The following is a 19,907-nucleotide window of genomic DNA, read 5'->3' as shown; positions in this document are numbered from 1 at the left end:
CTACCAAGGACTACTATGGATAAATTAAAAGGTTGATACCACATTACGCCTTCTAACTTTTTCAATGTATTTAGTGAAAATACCTAATTACACTGAAAAAAAGGATCATGTTGAATTGAGGGATCACTTATTAGAGCTAAGGGGCTTCAAGCACAACGTGATTCTTGACAAGAAGTTTGAATTGGGCAATTGGGAGAGCTAAGGGCAAGTCCCTAACCTCTACAATCTCTACGATTGTTTTAGTATGATGAATGTATTTTTTGTGTTTTTTTTTATATTTCAGAAAAATTAATCTCTTTAAAATTTGTAACTATTTTTAATAGTGTTATTTCACGTTTTGAATCAGAGTTCTTTCATTGAAAGTGTAATGTACTTATTGGTAAGATTAACATTTTTACTAAATAGTCTAACGAGACAACTGTGTATTTTTGGGTAAGTTTATAACCATTGCCATCTTGTAGTTGGAGATTGGCTCGATGATTTGAAAAATTCATTGATTTTACTTTAGACATGAATTTTTTTAAGATTTAATAAAATTTCTAGTTTAGTTTTTATATTTTTTAGATATTCAAAATTTAATTAGTGAATTTTTACTTTTAAGAATTTAATTTTTATAATTGTCGATTTAAATCATAAAGTGCATTTAATAACATTATTAATTGATGTTTGTTATATATAATATATGGTAAGTTCTTATTTGAAAATTAAAGTTGAATTAATAAAAGATATTCAAATTTAATGAAAGCTAATTAATTGAGTTATTAATTAGACTTTATTTTTAAATTAAGTAGAAATTTTAAATTCTAAAATTAAAAGTAGAAAAACTAAATTTTAAAGCCTTCAAGAGTACATGAACTAAGAGCATAATTAAACAAAATTTTAAGCATAAATTATAAAAAAAATTATTTTTGTTTACCTTAAGTTACATTTTAGTCATTTATGTTTGAAATGTTACATTTTAATCACTTACGTTATCATGTTATAAATTTTAGTCACTAAGCCATTAATTGCCATTAATGGTGTAACGGTAAGTTGACGTGGCACTTTAAATAATAATTTCAAATGAAAATTTTAGCTTAATTGTACAATTGGTCCCCATATTTTTTCATTTTGAGCATTTTAGTTTTTTCTTTTATGTTCTTTTAACTTTCTTTTTTTTTCTTTTTTTTTTCATTCTTTTCTGTTTCTTCCTCTGTTTTCCTCCCTTCTTCATTTCTCTTAACGCAGTTTTTCTATGTTTTCCATTTTTTAAAACTAGTTCACAAGCTCGCCTCACTCGAAAAAAATAAATTGTTCAAAAAAAATGGTACAGGGACTAATTTTAACAAATGGAAAAACATAGTAAAACTATGTTAAAAGAAATGGAGAAGGGAAAAAACAGAGGAAGAAGCAAACGAGAATGAAAAAAAAAGAAAAAAAAAAAGAAACGTTAAAAGAACATAAAAAAATTAAATTGCTCTAAATGAAAAATTATGAGGACCAATTGTATAAATTAACTTAAATTTTTTGTTTGAAATGATGATTTAACGTGACATGTCAGCTTACCGTTACACCGCTAACAGTAATTAATGGTTCAGTGACTAAAATGTTACAATGCAATAACGTAAGTGACTAAGACGTAACATTTCAAATACAAGTGACTAAAATGTAACTTGAGGTAAACAAATGTGACTATTTTGGTAGTTTATCCTTTTTTTAAACATTGTCTCTTATTAAAAAAACTATTGTTTTTAGAATTGGACTGAACTGGTTAGATCATGAACTATTAGAGGGTATTGGACTAGAATAAAGGGTTGGATTGACTAACTCACAAATTTGTTGAATTGACGGTTGAATCGTGATAAAAAAATCGATTGAACTGATTTTTTTCTATTTTTAATTTTTATGAATTTTAAAATAACTTATACAATTAAACCGAAAAAATTAAGCAAACCGATTGAACTGAAAACCAGTGGTCTGATTTGTTCTACCATCAGTCCCAATTTTGAAAACATTGTAAAAAAACAAAAGAATTAGCAAAATGATGAAAAATGAAGGACTATGAGTGAAAAAAAGAGATTAACGCGGGATTCGGAAGCGATATAAAATAGTAGTTTGTTTCTGCAACGATTGTGTAAACCTAAGTAACGAACTTAGCTTATTTTACAACTCTTTTTCTCTATGCAATTCGTTTTCTTTTCAAAGAAAAGAATATATTTTTCAAGAAATTCACTATTTTTATTTTTATTTTCTCTTCAAATTCTTGATTGTTATTATGATATGAATCTCTAGTTTTCTCTCCTTTTTTCATTTTAAAAAAATTTTGCAGTGTGCCAAGAAAAAGTTGAATAAAAGGTATATATAAGTTAAAAGAATCATGCTTTTTCAAAGTGTTTTTTTTTTCAGAATTGTTTAGTGATATTTTGATTTGATTTGGATATAGGAATATCTGGATTGAAAATCTTGGCCCTGCGCAAGAAGATTTAAGTCTTTTTCTTTTTTTTGGTACGAAAGATGAAAGGAATGTCAATGGACAATATTCGTGGCCTCATTTTGGCTGTTTCATCGAGCGTTTTTATTGGATCTAGCTTTATTATCAAGAAACAGGGTCTTAAGAAAGCTGGATCATCGGGACCAAGAGCCGGTTTCTTTCTTTGCTTTCTCTTTGAATTTTTGCTGATTTTAATTTTGTTAAAATATTTGAATTAGAGTCTAATTTCAAGTGTTTTTTTAATTGATATCTGAAAATTCTGATATTAGGGCAAGGAGGACACTCTTATTTGTATGAACCTTGGTGGTGGGCTGGAATGATAACCAGTAAGTTCAACAATCCACTTCTAATTTTGTTGATTTCTTATCATTTTTGTTTCTCTGTTTTTAAGTTGTGAATTGTAATTGATGAGAATTAGTTGGAATTTCTGAAGAAATGAAGTTTTGAGATTAAGGAGGTCCTTTGTTTGTAGGATAATTTGTTAATGGATATGCGATCAATATGAATATGTTTAGTTTTTTTTTATGGTTTTCGATATATATGGATATGGGTGAGACATGTGTGTCTCTGTCGTCCATTGGTACTTCAATGAAAGCAAAAGTCGAAATAATGTAGACAATGACATGCTTTGTAGCTGCCTTTGTTGGAAATTCGCACCAAATTTTTTACACTCTAAATTATTTGTGTTCGGTATTTGTGTTTAACACCCGAATAGTTGTATAGATATACATGTATGATCAACAATACTTAAGTTGTATTAATGCTAATATCCAACACTTTTCTTCAAGTCCAAGTAACATAGATCTTGTCCGTTCAAGTGAATAACCAAATTGAAGGAAAATAATCTGTTTGCTTTTAGATGTGTTTTGAAGTGCTGTAGAATAGGAGAATTTTACTTGAACGATAATACCAAATCTGCGAAAAAATGTTAAAAGGCAGAGGGAAAAATAGCAATGAATCTTTCTTCAGTTTTCAAGGAATTTATCATCAAAGCAAATCTGTATGCAATGCCATAGGGCAGTAGTGTGCCAAAGTAGATAATTGTATTAGGTTGTTATGATCTTATTTTACTCAGACCCAGGTGTGAGTGTTGGGTATGAGTATATGCCTGAGATTGTTATGTTGAAAAATATGAAGCTTTTTTGTGTATTTGAAGGGTTATGTCCCTTATCTTTATCTAGATATGTCTTGGACAAGATGGTCAAACACACATGCTTAAAAAAATGAAGAGTCTGAACAACGTTATTTATGGCCTTTTATACTGCATGTTTACTTACTGTAGCATCTTTTTCCTTACTGCCAGATATAGCTGCTTGAGTTAAGTTAATGTGCTTTAATTTTACAGTGATAATCGGGGAGATAGCTAATTTCGCTGCTTATGCGTATGCTCCTGCAATTCTTGTAACACCATTGGGAGCCTTAAGTATTATTTTCAGGTATGTATTAAGTTCCATTTCTGTTAGTTAAAAATATGAGAGTCATTTAACAAACCAGTTGCGTTCATGCTCATATAAGAAATGGTGTTTATAAGCTTACATCTTTTTCTATGTTGCTTTTACTCATTTTCTTGAAGGACTCATGTCTAAGATTTGTGTTCAACACATTTGGACAAGATACAGGGATGTGGCCTTCTAAATACATTTAAAGAATTGAAAAAACTTTAATATACCCATGTTGGATAATTCTTGCCTCCAACATTCACACTCAAGTTCGAGTAACATAGCATATTTATTTATGAAGGCACGTGGAGAAACATGTTTGCCATTGATGGATGGGATTGGCCTGTAGATTTGACTAATTTTATGAAGAAAACATTATTATGCAGTGCAGTGCTAGCACATTTTATTTTGAAAGAGAGATTACACATCTTTGGTATGCTTGGATGTGCTCTTTGCGTAGTTGGCTCTACAACCATTGTCTTACATGCTCCCAAGGAGAGACATATTGAATCTGTGAAACAAGTATGGCATCTTGCAACTGAGCCAGGTATGTAAGAACATTCCAATATAGCTACTTATTCTTTAAGATTTACCTTAAAATAACCTATGTTGTTTTGAGTTTTTATTTTTCTTGAAGGATCTGTGTCCAACACTTATGCTGAACTAATATATGCATTTTTGCGTTGATAGGATTCCTTGTATACTTTTGGGTTGTTTTGGCTGTGGTAGCAGTGCTTATTTTTCGATATGTTCCACGCTATGGCCAAACCCATTTGGTAGTTTATATCGGAATCTGCTCTCTCATGGGATCTCTTACGGTTTGTTGATTACTTTTAAGGCTTCTTCCTCTTCCTCTTTCTCTTCTTCTTCTTTTATTTTTATTTTAATTTATATTATATTTATTCTTCAATTTTTTGAAGCTTTTCATCTCACACACTTCAGGATATCATTATGAGGATATGAATCTTCAAAGATTCTTTAAATGCATGAAAAATTTAGAAAAAAAATGAATATATCTGTATCGATTCCATATCCATATTCAACTTGCATTACAATACGTTTGTTTTAACGACCATCTTTTCGTTCTCATAGGTAATGGGTGTTAAAGCAGTAGGAATCGCGCTGAAGCTGTCGTTTGGAGGAATGAATCAGTTTAAATACTTCGAAACATGGATTTTCACAATAATTGTGATCTTTTGCTGTCTTCTGCAAATAAATTACTTGAACAAGGTGAGTGATGAGACTTAGATTTCATTACCCTTTGTCAGTGAGCGTAATTATATATTGGTTTAGTTTGTGTCACTCGAATTTTGTTTGAATGTTGAATAAGGCATATTAGACATGAAGGTTTTTATTTTTTAACTGTTTTCCATGTATATAAAGGATTTTATTCCCATACAAGAGTCTAGATATATATATGTATATGTGTGTGTGTGACAAGAGTATTTTAATGAAACTGAAAGTTGAAATACGTAAGTTAAGCGCTTTACAAGTTTTGGCGCTACTAGTAATTTGGACATCAACATTGTAAGTTACTCATTATTAAGTTGCTTATAGGATACAAAAGCATAAATGTGTGTTTTTTTTAAAAATAATTTCTTTCAAGCTTATATTCTTAATTTAATGTGATGATTAACTCTAAATTTATGTTATAGTTGTTATTCTTGATGGTAATAAAAGCTTAAAATTTTGCAGGCTTTAGACACCTTTAATACTGCTGTTGTATGTCCTGTTTACTATGTCATGTTCACAACATTCACCATTATTGCCAGCATTATCATGTTTAAGGTAAGTTTTTTTTTTTTTGTTTTTTTTTGTTTTTTACTGTTGAGCTTGACTAACCTTCTCATGGAGATATGTTTGACTATTTTCATGAACATCGCAAACACATTTATTTAGTTTATATGAATAAACGTGAATATAAGTAGACAAAAAAATAAACTAACGGATCAAACTTAATTCCTATACAATCCTACTTACAAAGATCTTGTGTTTTTGTATATAATAATGTATTTTTTCTTTTTTGTTTTCTTAAAGGATTGGAATTCACAAGGCGGGACAGAGATTACAACAGAATTATGTGGATTTATTACAATTTTAGCAGGCACATTCCTCCTTCACAAAACCAAAGATATGGGAAAAAGTTCCAGTGGCAGACTCCCTGTTTATACATCTCCTGAACCAAATACAGTCTCCGAATCTAGATAGTCAGCCCTACAGGTTTGGAATTCGCATTTGGATTCTAATCCTTAGCTTTCTTGCATTTAGTTTCGTACAAGAAAGATTAAAAAAAAAAAAGAAGAAGAGACAAACAAAAGTAGAATTAGGAATTTTTTTTTAAATTTGAGGTTTATGGACATTGTCTATGTGAAATGTTGCTACTAAAATGTTTAAGAAATAGGTTTTTTAGTTTCCTTCTGTTTTTCTATTTGTTATTTTTTCATAATATGTTTGAGTTTGATATTTAATCATTAGAACTAAAAACCCAATTCTCTACTAATAAATCAAACAATTGTTAGTTTTTAGTGTTATTTTTGAGGTCTTATGTAATTGACCTGTGTTTATAGTGGTAACTGGTCAAAATTATAGGGTATATAAAAAACATTATCATCTATAACTATACATATATGATATGTATGTATGTACATAATGTATAGTCAGCTGAAGAATTTTGTTTTGAGTTTATAGTGAGTTCAAAGTTTTTTGCAAATGATTCAAAATCGCGCGGTCAAAATGGGGCAAAAAGACATCAACATTCATTAGTATGCATGCCAAAGAAAAAAACATGTTAATAGCAAATTATCTCCGTCCCATTTTTAGATGTATGTGTTTGATCAAATCGAGCGAGAAAATTTTGAGTTAATCGAGTTAACGAGTTTTATTCATTATTTAAAAATTTTAAGTTAAGTAAAGTGAAATGAAATTAGAGTTGAATTGAATCGAGTTAAATTAAAAATTTAATGTCAAATTGAAATCTTTTTATGGTATAATTAATTTTGTGTTAGAGCACATAAATTTGAAACAATATATATATTTGAAAATTTTTCAAAACAAAATAATAAAAAATTTATTGTAATTTTGAAATTTTTATGAATATTTTGAAATTTAAAAATATTTTAATTTTTTAAAATTATTTTAAATTATTTTGTAATTTTTGTTGAGATAGATCAATTTATTAAGTTTTAAAATTGACAGAGATCAAATGAGTATGTACACCAATTTAATGTTTAAAATGGAATTTTTAAAATATAGAAATGAAATTTTTCTTCAAATTTCTCATCCAAATAGAGTCTAAAAAAGTTTGAAAGCTGAAATTTAAATATGTTTGTTTCAAAAGTGGAAAATTCTATACATTGTATCATCATACTTTCCACTTATTGTGTCCATCAATCTAGCTAAGGCTTGACTTGTACACAATGGTTCAACGTTGTTTTTGTGCAGTATTAATTACTTGGAGATTTGCATGCAATGCCAAAGACTTAATACTTAAGGCCTAAAATATTTCCACACTATCATTTTTTGGTCCAAAATTAAAGATGTTAAAAATTTTAATTTAAACCATTATTATTTAAAATTTGATGTATAATTTTGAGATATAAAATGATTTAACTCTTTGATAAATTATAACGTATTTACAAATTCAATATTCATTAACAAATTGATTTTATATTATAAGTTAAATTATTTTGTAATTTTTATTGAGAGAGATCAATTTGTTAATTTTTAAAATTGATAAGGACTAAAGGAGTATGTGCATCAATCTATTGTTTGAATGATTCAAATTATTCAGATTATAAAATTCAACTCGAAACTCGAATTGTAAATATTTTTAATAATATAAAACATAAAAATATTAAAATTAAATAATAATATAGATCTGAACATATTTCAACAAATTTCTCACCCATATACACAAAGTTTCAAAACTGGAATTTAATTAGGAATCTTTCAAAAGTGAAAAATTCTATATATTCTATTCTATTATCAAAATTTCCACTCATTGTGTCCATCAATCTATAATGTGACTTGACTCGTACACAATGGATGGACGTTGTTTTTGTGTAATAAAAACTTAGATATTTGCATGCAATGCCAAAGACTTAAAGACTTAAAAGTCCTATAACATTTCAAACTATCATTTTTTCTGGTCCAAAATTAAAGGTATTAAACATTCCAAATTAAAACTTACAAATTTAATTAGAACATCGTGAAGCTCGGGGATCAATTTAAAATTCGATGTATAGTTTTGAGATATAAGTGAATTAACCTTTTGAAAAATTAAATGATGTAGAAATAATTATATATAACATAAAAATAATAAAATTTACTTGGCTTTAAAATAATTTAAAGTTCAAATATTTATAACATCGATATTAAAATTTACTTTATCAATAAGAAAAATGAGATGAATAAAATATTAAAATCTCATTCTTCAAATTTAAAATTAACAAAAAAGAAAGACACAAGGCAAATTAAGTTTGAATTTAACAACTTATTTCTAATACTAGCAATAAATAATTTATGCATTATGACATCAGCTTTAAATAATAATTATTATATTATTATCATCCCTTGCTTTAATAAGTTGGAAAAAATTGACCAAAAAGACTTAACTAAAGTGGTGGAACAGTATTTTGATGGAGTCTTGATTAGGCAAAATGACTTGGAAATTGCATGCAATGCCAATCACTCGTAAACATTGTTCTATGGAAACTACATATTTGTGTATAAATAAGTTGTATGCCAAACACAATCCTCCTTCACACCCACCCAACATGAACACTCTTCATTCCCTTATTTCACTCTTTCTCTTCTGATGCTTCCTTCCTCTTCTCTTGTCTTTTTCACCTCCTCAAACTCATCTCCCAATGCAATGTCTTGATGACCAGAGATCTCCTCTGCTGCAATTGCAACATCATCTTTACTATGCCCCTAATTTTACTTTCTCTTCCAAATTCGAGCTTTGGGATCCCAACACTGATTGTTGCTTTTGGGAAGGAGTTACTTGTGATCCTTATGGTCATGTCATTGGTCTTGATCTTCGTTACAAAAACCTTTCAGGCATGACTTTCACTCCATATTCAATCTCCATCGTCTTGGTCGCCTTAATCTTCTTTGGAAACAACATTAATACCACTGTTTTCATATGGGTTTGATAAACTCCAAAATCTAACTCATCTCAACCTTTCAAGCTCATGTTTCCACGGCCAAATTCCAATGAAGATCTCACACTTAACAAGGTTAGTCTCTCTTGATCTATCTTATCAAGATGATTACTATTGGAGAAATGGTTATTATTATTATTTACCACCTCTGAAATTAGAGAAACCAAACTTCAAGACATTAATCAAGAATTTGAGGTTTCTCACAGAGCTTTATTTGGATAGTGTGGACATTTCAACTCAAAGTGCTAAATGGTGTGAAACCACATCTCTTGTACTTTCCAACCTGCGTGTGTTGAGTCTATCGTCCTGCGGTTTGAAAGGTCCATTATGTTCTTCACTCTCAAGACTCTCTTTTCTTTCCAAACTTATCCTTGATGGGAACCCAATCTCTTATTTACCTCCCAATTTCTTGGTAAATTCCTCTTGTTTAGTTTCTCTTAGTTTGAGAGATTGCAATTTGAATGGGCATTTTTCAACCGGAATTCTCTTATTGCCAAAAATTCAAAGCATTGACATTTCAGGCAATGACCAACTTATGGGTCAGTTGCCAGAATTTCCAGCAAACAATGCTTTACAGAGTTTGTTGCTTTCTCATACAAATTTCAGTGGAAAACTACCCCACTCAATTGGTAATCTCAAGTTCCTGACATATTTAGAGCTTTATTATTGCAATTTTTTTGGACCCATTCCATCGTCAATTGCAAATCTTAGTCAGCTGGTCAACCTATATCTAGGGGGGAACAAGCTTTCTGGATCAATACATTCTTCTTTATTTACTCTTCCATCGTTGAAGACCTTGTATCTTGGAGACAATCTGTTGCGCGGAAGCGTGTGAAAGAGTAAAATTATTGTACTGAAAAATCACACCAAGTTCAATTCCCAGGAAAGAGAGGTAGATCACGAAGATCACTTAAATACCAAGTCTTTCCTAGCCAGAATATCCCTCTATCGTAATTTAATAGCACAATAAATCACTACAATCACATTCACAAAATATGCAAAACAAATAATAAAGAACACGAATTTTAACGAGGTTCAACAAATTTTGCCTACGCCCCTGGGCACTACCAAATATATTTCACTCCAAAATTACAAGTGAAATTTACAAATAGAGAGAGAATAATGCCTTAAGTAGAGAATGGCAATTATGGGATGAAGAAAGTAAGAAATGGTTAGGCCTATTTATAGTTGAGGTTCAAGGATCAACTTGCAATGTCCCTATACAATTAGGGACCAAAATTGCAATTATCCCATGCCAACTTTTAACCCAACTTGCCAACCAATATTACTTTCTACTTTGATGCCCACCCATTTGACTTTTCAAAGAATGGTGGGTTCCAATAATCTCCACCTTGAAGATTTGATTAGGATAATCTTATCTTCACACAATTCTTCTGCTTTTGACAACAATACTTGATAGTGCCTTCTTCAACTGTTAAACTTGCAGGATATTAATCAAGTTCAAACAATGTTTGAACTTGGTTGTCATACCACCTTGGTCATCATATCTGCGGGATTATCTGCAGTCTTGATCTTCGAAGACAAATTTTCCCTCTTCAATAATTTCCGCACAAAATGGAATCGTGCGTCGATATGTTTTGTATGCGTGCATGATAGACTTGATTCTTTGCTAAATGAATAGCGGTTTGACTATCACAATACACGTTAATATGCTCTGAACCAACCCCAAGGTTTTAGCCATACCTTGTAACCAAATAGCCTCCTTTCTGACCTCTGTTATTATGCCATGTACTCGGCTCGTGGTTGACAATGCAATCTGAGATCGTAGTGTAGACTTCCAACTTATTGGTCCTCCAGCAAGTGTAAACACATAACCGGTGGTTGATCTTCGCTTGTCCAAATCACCGCATAGTCGAATCAACGTATCTAATAACACCTTTACCAAGTGTATTATCCCGCTTGAACAAGTAATCCAACATCCACGGTCTTCGAATATACCGTAGAATCCATTTCACGACTTGCCAATGTCCTTTTCGGATTATGCATATACCGCTCACTATACTAACCGCCTGTGAAATGTCGGTCTTGTACACACCATTGCATACATCAAGCTACCTTTGCATTAGAATACGGAACTTGCAACATGTATTCTCATTCCGTATTCGTCGAAGGAGATAGTTGTGCGAAAGCTTGAAATGAGAAGCCAACGGGTACTTACAGTGTTTTGTCGCTTCGTTCATGCCAAACTCGTTGTAGTACCTTTTTCAAATCGCTTCGAGATAAGCTAACTCTATTATGAGCTCTATCTCTCCATATTTCCATGCCGAGAATCTTTTAGCTTCTCCTAGATCTTTCATCTCAAACTCGAGATTGAGTTGAGTCTTCAATCTTTCAATCTCAACTTTGCTCTTAGATGCTATTAGCATATCATCAACATATAAGAGCAAGTATATGAAAGTTTCTTCTTGTAGCTTCTGAAAATACACGCAATGATCAAATTTACTTCTTGTGTACCTTTGCCCTTTCATGAACTGATCAAATCGCTTGTACCATCGCCGGAGATTGCTTCAATCCATAAAGCGACTTTGTCGGTTTGCAAACCCAATTTTCTTTCCCAAAGAACCTTGAATCCATCTGGCTGAGTCATATAGATTTCCTCTTCCAAATCACCGTGTAAAAACGCGGTCTTCACATCAAGCTGAACTAGTTCAAGATCATATTGCGCAACCAAGGCTAGCAAAATCCGAATAGACGAATGCTTCACAACTGGAGAAAACACTTCATTGTAATCTATTCCTTCTTTCGGCGTAACCCTTTGCTACCAATCTAGCCTTGTATCGAATTTCAATTTTATCAGAAATCCTTCCTTCTTTGCATATACCCATTTGCATCCAATTGCCTTCTTTCCTTGGGTAGTGTCACCAACTCCTGTGTCTTATTTTTATGAAGAGACGCATTTCTTCATTCATTGCTTGCTTCCACTTTACACCATCGGGGTTACTACATACGTGTAAGTAGAAGGAACATCATCATCTGCAATTGGAAGTGCATAGGCCACTATATCATCAAAGCGAGCGAGGGCTTACGAATCTCTCTTCTTGGCCTTCTATATGCAATTGAATCTTGTTGTTGTAGAGGTTCTTGGGTAGGAACCTCTTCATTATTTGTCCCTCCAATATTAGTTGGATCATCGTTAACCTTTTCAAGCTCCACTGCTGCAAAGTACTCTGGTTTTGTCATCCTTTGTGAATCCTTGTACTTCAACATGGTTGATTCATCAAAAGTCACATCTCTCTGAAAACAATTTTCCTTGTATTACGACACCGAGACGGTATCCTTTTACTCTATCGTTATACCCAAGAATAATGCTTTCTTTGCTCTTGGGTCTAACTTAGATTCTTTACATGATAATATGCAAGTGGAACCAAATACATGTAAAGAATCATAATCGATGTGATTTACCATCCACATCTCCATAGGAGTTTTTCCATTTATTGCGGTGATGGCAAGCGGTTAATTAGATGGCACGCATATGTAATCGCCTCATTAAAATTCTTTGTCCAATCCAAGATTGGACAACATACATCGAACTTTCTCCAGTATAGTTCGATTCATGCGTTCTGCCACCCCATTCTGCTGTGGTGTATCCCGAACAGTGAAGTGTCGCACAATGCCCTCATCTTGGCATACTTGTAGAAATGGATCGTTTTTGTACTCAGTACCATTATCTGATCGAAGTCGTTTGACCTTTCGACCAGTCTGAGTCTCCACCATCTTCTTCCATTTCAGAAATGCATCCAAAACTTCACTTTTTCTTTTCATTAGATACACCCATACTTTTCTTGAATAATCATCAACAAAAGTAACAAAATAGTGCATACCTCCCAAAGAAGCTACTTTGGTAGGTCCCCACATCATCGTGAACGTAGTCCAGAATTCCTTTCGTATTGTGAATTGCTGGACCAAATTTTACCCTCTTCTGCTTGCCCAGAACACAATGTTCACAGAATTCCATTTTGCAAGAATTTGCACCTTTCAACAAGCCTTGCTTCGCCAATGTCTGCAAAGCTTTTTCACCAGCATGTCCCAATCGCATATGCCATAATCTGGTAGCCTCTGAATCTACATTTTTTGTAGAAATTGTTGATGTTGATCCAATAACTGTACTTCCATTTAAAAAGTACAAGTTATTTCTTCTTGTGCCTTTCATCATCGTCAATTGCCCAGCTACTACTTTTAGTAATCCATCTCTCAAAGTGATTGTGAGCCCTTTAGATTCTAGGGCCCTAATGAGATGAGATTTTCTTCGAGCTAGGTGCGTAGGGAACATCTGTCAAGACTTGGATTGAGCCGTCGTGATTCTTCAATTGGACTGCACTCCACTCCCATTGTCTTACAAGCACTATCATTGCCCATAAGAACAATTCCACCTTCTAGCTCTTTAAGACTAGAAAACCAGTCCTTATTAGGACACATATGGTAAGTACATCCTGAATCCAAAATCCACTCATCCGTTTGACATGCCATTGCCATGCCAACCAAGCTAAAGTCTGACTTCTCATCATGCTCCGCTACACATGCATTAGAAATAGCCTTGCCCTTTTGTAGCTTAGGACAATTCTTTTTCCAATGCCCTCTTTCACGGCAAAAGGCACATTCATCTTTGGCGGGTCTCCCTTTGGACTTTCCCCTTCTACCAGATTTGCTGCTGTGTGAACGACCTCTTACTGTTAAGACTTCTGCGGTTGTATCTCGTGATCTCTTTTATCTTTCTTTCGAGTCTCGATCTATACAACGCACTCTGATCGCATCAAATGTGATCGTGTCCTTCCCATGAAGCAATGTGGTGGTAAGATGATCATATTCATCGAAGGAATTCAACAACAATAATGCCTTGTCTTCATCTTCAAATTTCTCATCCAAATTTAGCAAGTCTGCTAAAATTTTATTGAATGAGTTCACATGGTCATTCATCGACATACCGGAGCATACGTGAATCGATAAAGTTTCTTTTTCATATAAAGCCTATTTTCAAGACTTTTCGTTAGAAACTTTTCTTCCAGTGTATCCCATAACTTCTTCACGATGTCTCCCTCATGATGAGTACTTACGCTCTTTGGCCAAACATAGGCGGATTGTACCCACACTGTCTATTGATCTTGGCCCACTCCTTGTCATCCATCTTGTCGGTTTTTCTTCAAGGGCTATATCTAGCTCTTGCGACATAAGACATCCAGATCTCACATTGCCACATACCAAAATTATTGGTACCGTCAAATTTCTCTACTTCAAATTTTGCATTTGTCACAGTAGTCCTTGCTGATGACGATGCTGCTGCCATTTTTCTCCTCAATCCCAACTCATCGTATCGTGAACAAAGATCAGTATTCAGTAAATAGTGCCAGATATCGTGAATAGTAATTATATCGTGAATAGTGTCAGATATCGTGAATAGTACCGTAAACGGTCGTATTCCCAAGTACGAATCGCTCGATACCAATTGTTGTGCGGAAGCGTGTGAAAGAGTAAAATTATTGTACTGAAAAATCACACCAAGTTCAATTCCCAAGAAAGAGAGGTAGATCACGAAGATCACTTAAATACCAAGTCTTTCCTAGCGAATATCCTCTATCGTAATTTAATAGCACAATAAATCACTACAATCACATTCACAAAATATGCAAAACAAATAATAAAGAACACGAATTTTAACGAGGTTCAAAGAAATTTTGCCTACGCCCTCGAGCACTACCAAATATATTTCACTCCAAAATTACAAGTGAAATTTACAAATAGAGAGAGAATAATGCCTTAAGTAGAGAATGGCAATTATGGGATGAAGAAAGTAAGAAATGGTTAGGCCTATTTATAGTTGAGGTTCAAGGATCAACTTGCAATGTCCCTATACAATTAGGGACCAAAATTGCAATTATCCCATGCCAACTTTTAACCCAACTTGCCAACCAATATTACTTTCTACTTTCGGTGCCCACCCCATTTGACTTTTCAAAGAATGGTGGGTTCCAATACAATCAATTGGCTGGGAAAATTGATGAGTTCCCCAATGCATCTTCTTCTTTTATTGAAGAATTATATATAGGCAATAATTATTTAACAGGACCAATCCTAAAGTCAATCCTCCAACTTCCAAGGCTTGAATGGCTTTATATTGGAGGCAATAGCTTCAGTTCCATGAAGCTTGACATGTTTGTCCAACTCAAGAACTTAAAGGGTCTCGACCTAATCAACGTAAGCTTGTTAATTGAAAGCAACAACAGAAGTCTTACTTTTCCCCAATTAGAGACGTTATCGCTAAGGTCATGCAACCTTACCGAATTTCCAGAATTCATCAAAACACAGGACAAGTTGGTTGAGTTAGATCTTTCTAGCAATCATATCCATGGTATTGTGCCTAATTGGTTGTGGAAGAGCAGTCTTTCATGGGTAGACCTTTCTTTCAATGTGATTGATTTTCCAAAACAGCTTCTTTTGAATGATGCAAACTTCTCTTTCCCAATGTTGTGGCAATTGTGTATGGGATCCTGTAACATAAGTGCATTTCCAGAGTTCTTAAAGAGTCCAGAAAATTTAGGATATCTCGACCTTTCAAATAACAAAATAAGTGGTGCAATACCAAACTGGGTGTGGAAGAAAAAATTGTATTATCTGAATCTTGCAAATAACCATCTCTCATCTTTGGACCATTTTTTACCCAATCAGAGTTTAACTTCTTCACAAAACTCCTTGGCTAGACCTATTTGCAATTTGAGTCAGCTTAGAACTTTCAATGTATCTCATAACAATTTGAGCGGCCCGATTCCAAATTGCTTAGGCAAAATGAATGCTCTCAATTTGTTGGATCTGCAAGGAAATAACTTTAGTGGAATGTTACCAAAATTTTCAAAAGCAACCCAACTATGGTTTCTCAAAGTTAGTGAGAATAGATTGGAAGGAAAGTTGCCCAGAACATTAGCGGAATGCACTCAACTTGAAGTTTTGGACGTGGGAAACAACACGATAAATGATACATTCCCTTTTTGGTTGGAGAAATTGCCTTACTTGACGGTTCTAATATTGCGGGAAAATAGATTTTATGGTCAAATTAAACATTTCAAACATAAATTCGTTTTCCCAAATTTGGATGTGTTGGACATTGCTTCGAACCAGTTTTCTGGTGAACTATCCATTGATTTCCTTCAAGCCACTCGATTAAGGTCACTCAAAATAGGTGGGAATAAATTGGAAGGAAGTGCCGAGATCATTAGTCAATTGCACAAAGACTTGAGGTTCGGACCTTGGAAATAATATGGTTCATGATACATTTCCATTTTGGTTAGAGAAGTCGCCTTCCTTGAAGGTTCTCGTTTTATGAGCAAACAGATTCTACGGCACAATTTCAAAAATCGACACGAACGTGGGTTTCCAAAGCTACGATATTGGACATTGGTTCCAATCATTTTTCGTGACTTGTCCATTGAGTTTTTGCAAAGTTTGAAGGCAATGATGCATTTAACAAATGACGATAAAGCTAAGTGGTGTACATTGGGGAGGACTATTATCAAGACTCTGTGACAATTGTTAACAAAGGATTGAAATGTTCTACCAAAAGGTCTTGACAATTCTTACTTGTCTTGACCTTTCCAACAATAGTTTCCATGGGAGAATACCGGAAGAGATACAAATCCGAGGTCACTCGAGTGATGAACTTATCCAACAATGGCTTCTCTGGTGAAATCTCATTAGCACTTCAAAATCTAAAAGACCTTGAATCTTTGGATCTCTCAAGAAACCAGCTGTCAGGAAAGATTCCTCCACAACTTTCAAGTCTAACTTTCCTGGAAGCATTGAACTTGTCAAACAACCAACTTGAAGAGAGCATACCACAAAGCAACCAATTCATGACATTTACAAAATGATTCCTACCGTGGGAACCCAAAATTGTGTGGGCTGCCTTTGTCAAGGAAATGCAAAGAAGTTGGTCTTCCAATGCCAGCACTTCCAGGGGAAGATGAAGAATCATGGTTATATGCTATGTCTACATGGAAAATTGCGTTGATAGGTTATGCTAGTGGATTGGTGGTTGGGCTATGTATTGGATATACAGTGTTGAATGAGTTGGGAAACAAATGGGTTGAGAAATTCAAAAAGTCTGGGAAAAGAAATAGAAGAAGATGTAGGTGACTTCATCAGAATTCTTGTTTCAAAATTAGCTGGTAAGCATTAGTCTTTCTAATTTGAAAAGATAGTTGTTGATATATATAATGGTTTGCATAAACTCAATTTTTTCTTTCTTTACCAAGTTCGCTGTCATATCGTACTTGTAGCATTGACATTCATTTTTCAGATTCTATTGTAATTTTATGTTACCATTTAGCAATGCAGGACATGGAGTATCCAGTTAGGAGGTACGTTATCTTTGAAGAAAATGGTAATAGTTTCTTATGACTACAAGCATTTTTTCTCTTAATATATGTTGACAAAGTTCATTATCATATCATATCATATTGTATTTGTTCTTGTAGCAATGACAAATTTACCTTGTTGAAGTGCATAGGTACTTGATCCAAGACATGGAATGAACGGTTATGAGGTACATGAAGAATCTAGGCAGTGATCCTAACAATGATCCTAACAGCTGAGGAGATTTGGTGGCTTGATGCTGATGAAAGCCTTATCTGATGGACATTGGACTGATTGTGTAAAGAGGCACAGATGCTGCTACTCCCACCCTTTGCTCTTCCAAAGAGACATTAGCTTTATATTTTATCAATCATGTGTTGGGTTTTAGGTCCGGGTGTAAAGGGTGGACCTGTTGGTTCGGGTTTTAGTTCAGCCCGACACTTGTTTTTCTGCTAGTCTATTTATCTTTTTAATGATAATTTTATTATTTTAAAAAATACCATTCAATTAAACTTTGTATGTAATAATACGATAAAAAAAAGAATTAAAATATAATGAAAGAAATGTCGTCTTAGAATCTGGTATGCTTTCCAATGTTAGCCAAAGGCCAACAATATCTCACACTATTATTTTCTTTGTTAATCCAAAATTAAAAAGTTCAAATTAGAATGTGATTTAGAGTTTGAGGATTCAATTAAATTTTTTTGAAGTTTAGAGTTCAATTTAAAATATAATCCATAGTTTAGGGACATCAAGTGAATTAACCCTTTGATAAATCCTAACATATTCATAAGTTGCATGCTCATTAATAAATTAGGACTAAAATGCTTATTGGTAAATTGATTTCACATATAAGTTAATTTTTTTATGGGTGCTATACCAAAGTTTAATTAAAAGATTTTAATGGTACACTTACATTTAAAAATTTAAATTATATATAAACAATTATGATATAAAATTTAAAATATTTTAAGCATCAAATACATGAAAAAAATAAAAATCCAAACCCAAATATTTTAAGCATCTGAAACATTGGCATTGGCATCAATAAGAACACTTGGATTGGATAATTAAAAAAATGAAATCTAGACCCAGCTATTTAACAACGATATGTTTATTATATGATTTTGAATACAAAATCAGATAATTAATGGGACTCTGTTGAATTAACTAATACTTACAATGTTCAATTAAATGATTTTTTAAAGAAAAAATTGATTGTTTATATTTCAAATCCATTTCAAACAATAAAAAGCTAGTTTATATTTGAATGCAAAGCAATGGATATAAACTAAGGGACTCGGTGAACTAATTTTGCATTCTAAATGATGTCTTACAATGTGGTGTGCTTTCCAGAGTTGGCAAACAACCTAAAGCACTTCTTTAATTTATCTTTGAAAAGTGATAAAAATATTAATAACTAAAATTAAAAAACTGCAAGAACCATTATCTTTCACTAATTATTCAAAATCATGAAGTGAAAATGGTGCAAAAAGAATTAGACATTTGCATGAAAAAAGAAAACTCCATGTTTTAGATTTACGAGACTATATGTCATATCCTTGAGTTGAAGATGAGCAGCATACTTGATATGCAAAATCTAATATCAAGAATCTCCCTTGTGAGATACATTTTTGCTTCAATTCACAGCCATTTGTGGTACGTAATTTGTCTCTAGCATTGAACTTTCATGCCAATAATGCTATTATAAACAAGGATCATGGCTTTTCCAAGCCTTCTTTAATATGAATTTACTCTTAGTTCAGAATTTGTTGGAAATTGGCCTGCATGCAGCATGTGAAGAAGCCAAAGTTTCAAGAAGCAGCCCAAGCCATGCATGCAGCTGTAAAGAAAAGAAAAGAGATCAAATTGTTGTACTATTACCGGGTGAAGTATGCATCTTGAACCAGAAAAGTTGGCCTCCATGCAGCTCATGTACGCAAGAATTTTTTACACATAAGTTTCCGGGTAAAATACATGCAACAGGAGATGTTAATACTCTGTTTCATCTCAGTTCCATTTTGTTACCTTTTAACAATGTTTATGTAATTTAGTTCATTTTGAATTATGTTTGGATGACAAGTTGATGTAACCTGATAGTCAAAGAGCTGGTTACCAGCTTTGTTTAAGTGTGCAAGTAATATCACCTAGTTCCAATGTAATAAGTGGAGTTAGGTAGTGTTTAGGTGATGAATTTGTTGATCTTTTGACCAGCCAATGACTGGTATATGTAATGGCTTTGAGCCAAAGTTTATTTTGAATGAAATCATCAGATTTTCTTCCATATGCTCCATCTTTCTTTGCCTTCAAAATTCTGTTCTTCCTTTCTGGCAGTAGTTCAAAGCTTGAACTCCAAGCATTTTTCCTTCATTCTTTATCCGGGTAAAATACGTTGCTGTTAAAGTCTAGATTGAAGTTCTTACTTCATCCGGTTAAAGTGTGTCTAACACCAACAATTGGTATCAGAGCTCA

General features: G+C 33.0%; 2 protein-coding genes and 1 long non-coding RNA gene across 4 annotated transcripts; all 3 read left to right on the top strand.

Annotated features, from left to right (window-relative positions):
• The first annotated feature begins 2,108 nt into the window (after positions 1-2,108).
• Positions 2,109-6,323, top strand: LOC108475705 (probable magnesium transporter NIPA2). The gene is made up of 9 exons (XM_017777686.2): positions 2,109-2,334; positions 2,423-2,623; positions 2,740-2,796; positions 3,816-3,906; positions 4,296-4,456; positions 4,600-4,727; positions 5,002-5,139; positions 5,605-5,697; positions 5,947-6,323. The coding sequence occupies exons 2-9, from the start codon at positions 2,494-2,496 to the stop codon at positions 6,115-6,117; spliced, it is 969 nt and encodes a 322-aa protein (XP_017633175.1). The 5' UTR covers positions 2,109-2,334; positions 2,423-2,493; the 3' UTR covers positions 6,118-6,323.
• Positions 6,324-15,227: 8,904 nt separating this feature from the next.
• On the top strand, positions 15,228-16,951 carry LOC108475359 (receptor-like protein 53). The gene is made up of 3 exons (XM_053026350.1): positions 15,228-16,321; positions 16,373-16,572; positions 16,686-16,951. The coding sequence occupies exons 1-3, from the start codon at positions 15,228-15,230 to the stop codon at positions 16,949-16,951; spliced, it is 1,560 nt and encodes a 519-aa protein (XP_052882310.1).
• A 20-nt stretch (positions 16,952-16,971) lies between these two features.
• Positions 16,972-18,012, top strand: LOC128290668 (uncharacterized). 2 transcript variants are annotated; one of them, XR_008280456.1, is made up of 3 exons: positions 16,972-17,248; positions 17,410-17,440; positions 17,590-18,012. It is a non-coding gene; the product is annotated as an uncharacterized LOC128290668 (long non-coding RNA). The 2 variants fall into 2 exon arrangements; XR_008280455.1 differs by having other exon boundaries at positions 17,410-17,463.
• The last annotated feature ends 1,895 nt before the right edge of the window (positions 18,013-19,907 follow it).

Source organism: Gossypium arboreum, chromosome 3 (genome assembly GCF_025698485.1).
Source record: "Gossypium arboreum isolate Shixiya-1 chromosome 3, ASM2569848v2, whole genome shotgun sequence".
NCBI lineage: Eukaryota > Viridiplantae > Streptophyta > Magnoliopsida > Malvales > Malvaceae > Gossypium > Gossypium arboreum.
The sequence above is the reverse complement of the archived record's forward strand: the minus strand, read 5'-3'. Positions and strand labels throughout refer to the sequence as shown.

Coding starts and splice junctions, on each gene's coding strand:
- LOC108475359 (XM_053026350.1), top strand. CDS start 15,228: ATGAAGCTTGACATGTTTGTCCAACTCAAGAACTTAAAGGGTCTCGAC. Junction 16,322..16,372: donor CAATTGCACAAAGACTTGAG/GTTCGGACCTTG, acceptor CATTTTGGTTAG/AGAAGTCGCCTTCCTTGAAG. Junction 16,573..16,685: donor TGACGATAAAGCTAAGTGGT/GTACATTGGGGA, acceptor TTCCAACAATAG/TTTCCATGGGAGAATACCGG.
- LOC108475705 (XM_017777686.2), top strand. CDS start 2,494: ATGAAAGGAATGTCAATGGACAATATTCGTGGCCTCATTTTGGCTGTT. Junction 4,728..5,001: donor CTCTCATGGGATCTCTTACG/GTTTGTTGATTA, acceptor TCGTTCTCATAG/GTAATGGGTGTTAAAGCAGT. Junction 5,698..5,946: donor CCAGCATTATCATGTTTAAG/GTAAGTTTTTTT, acceptor GTTTTCTTAAAG/GATTGGAATTCACAAGGCGG.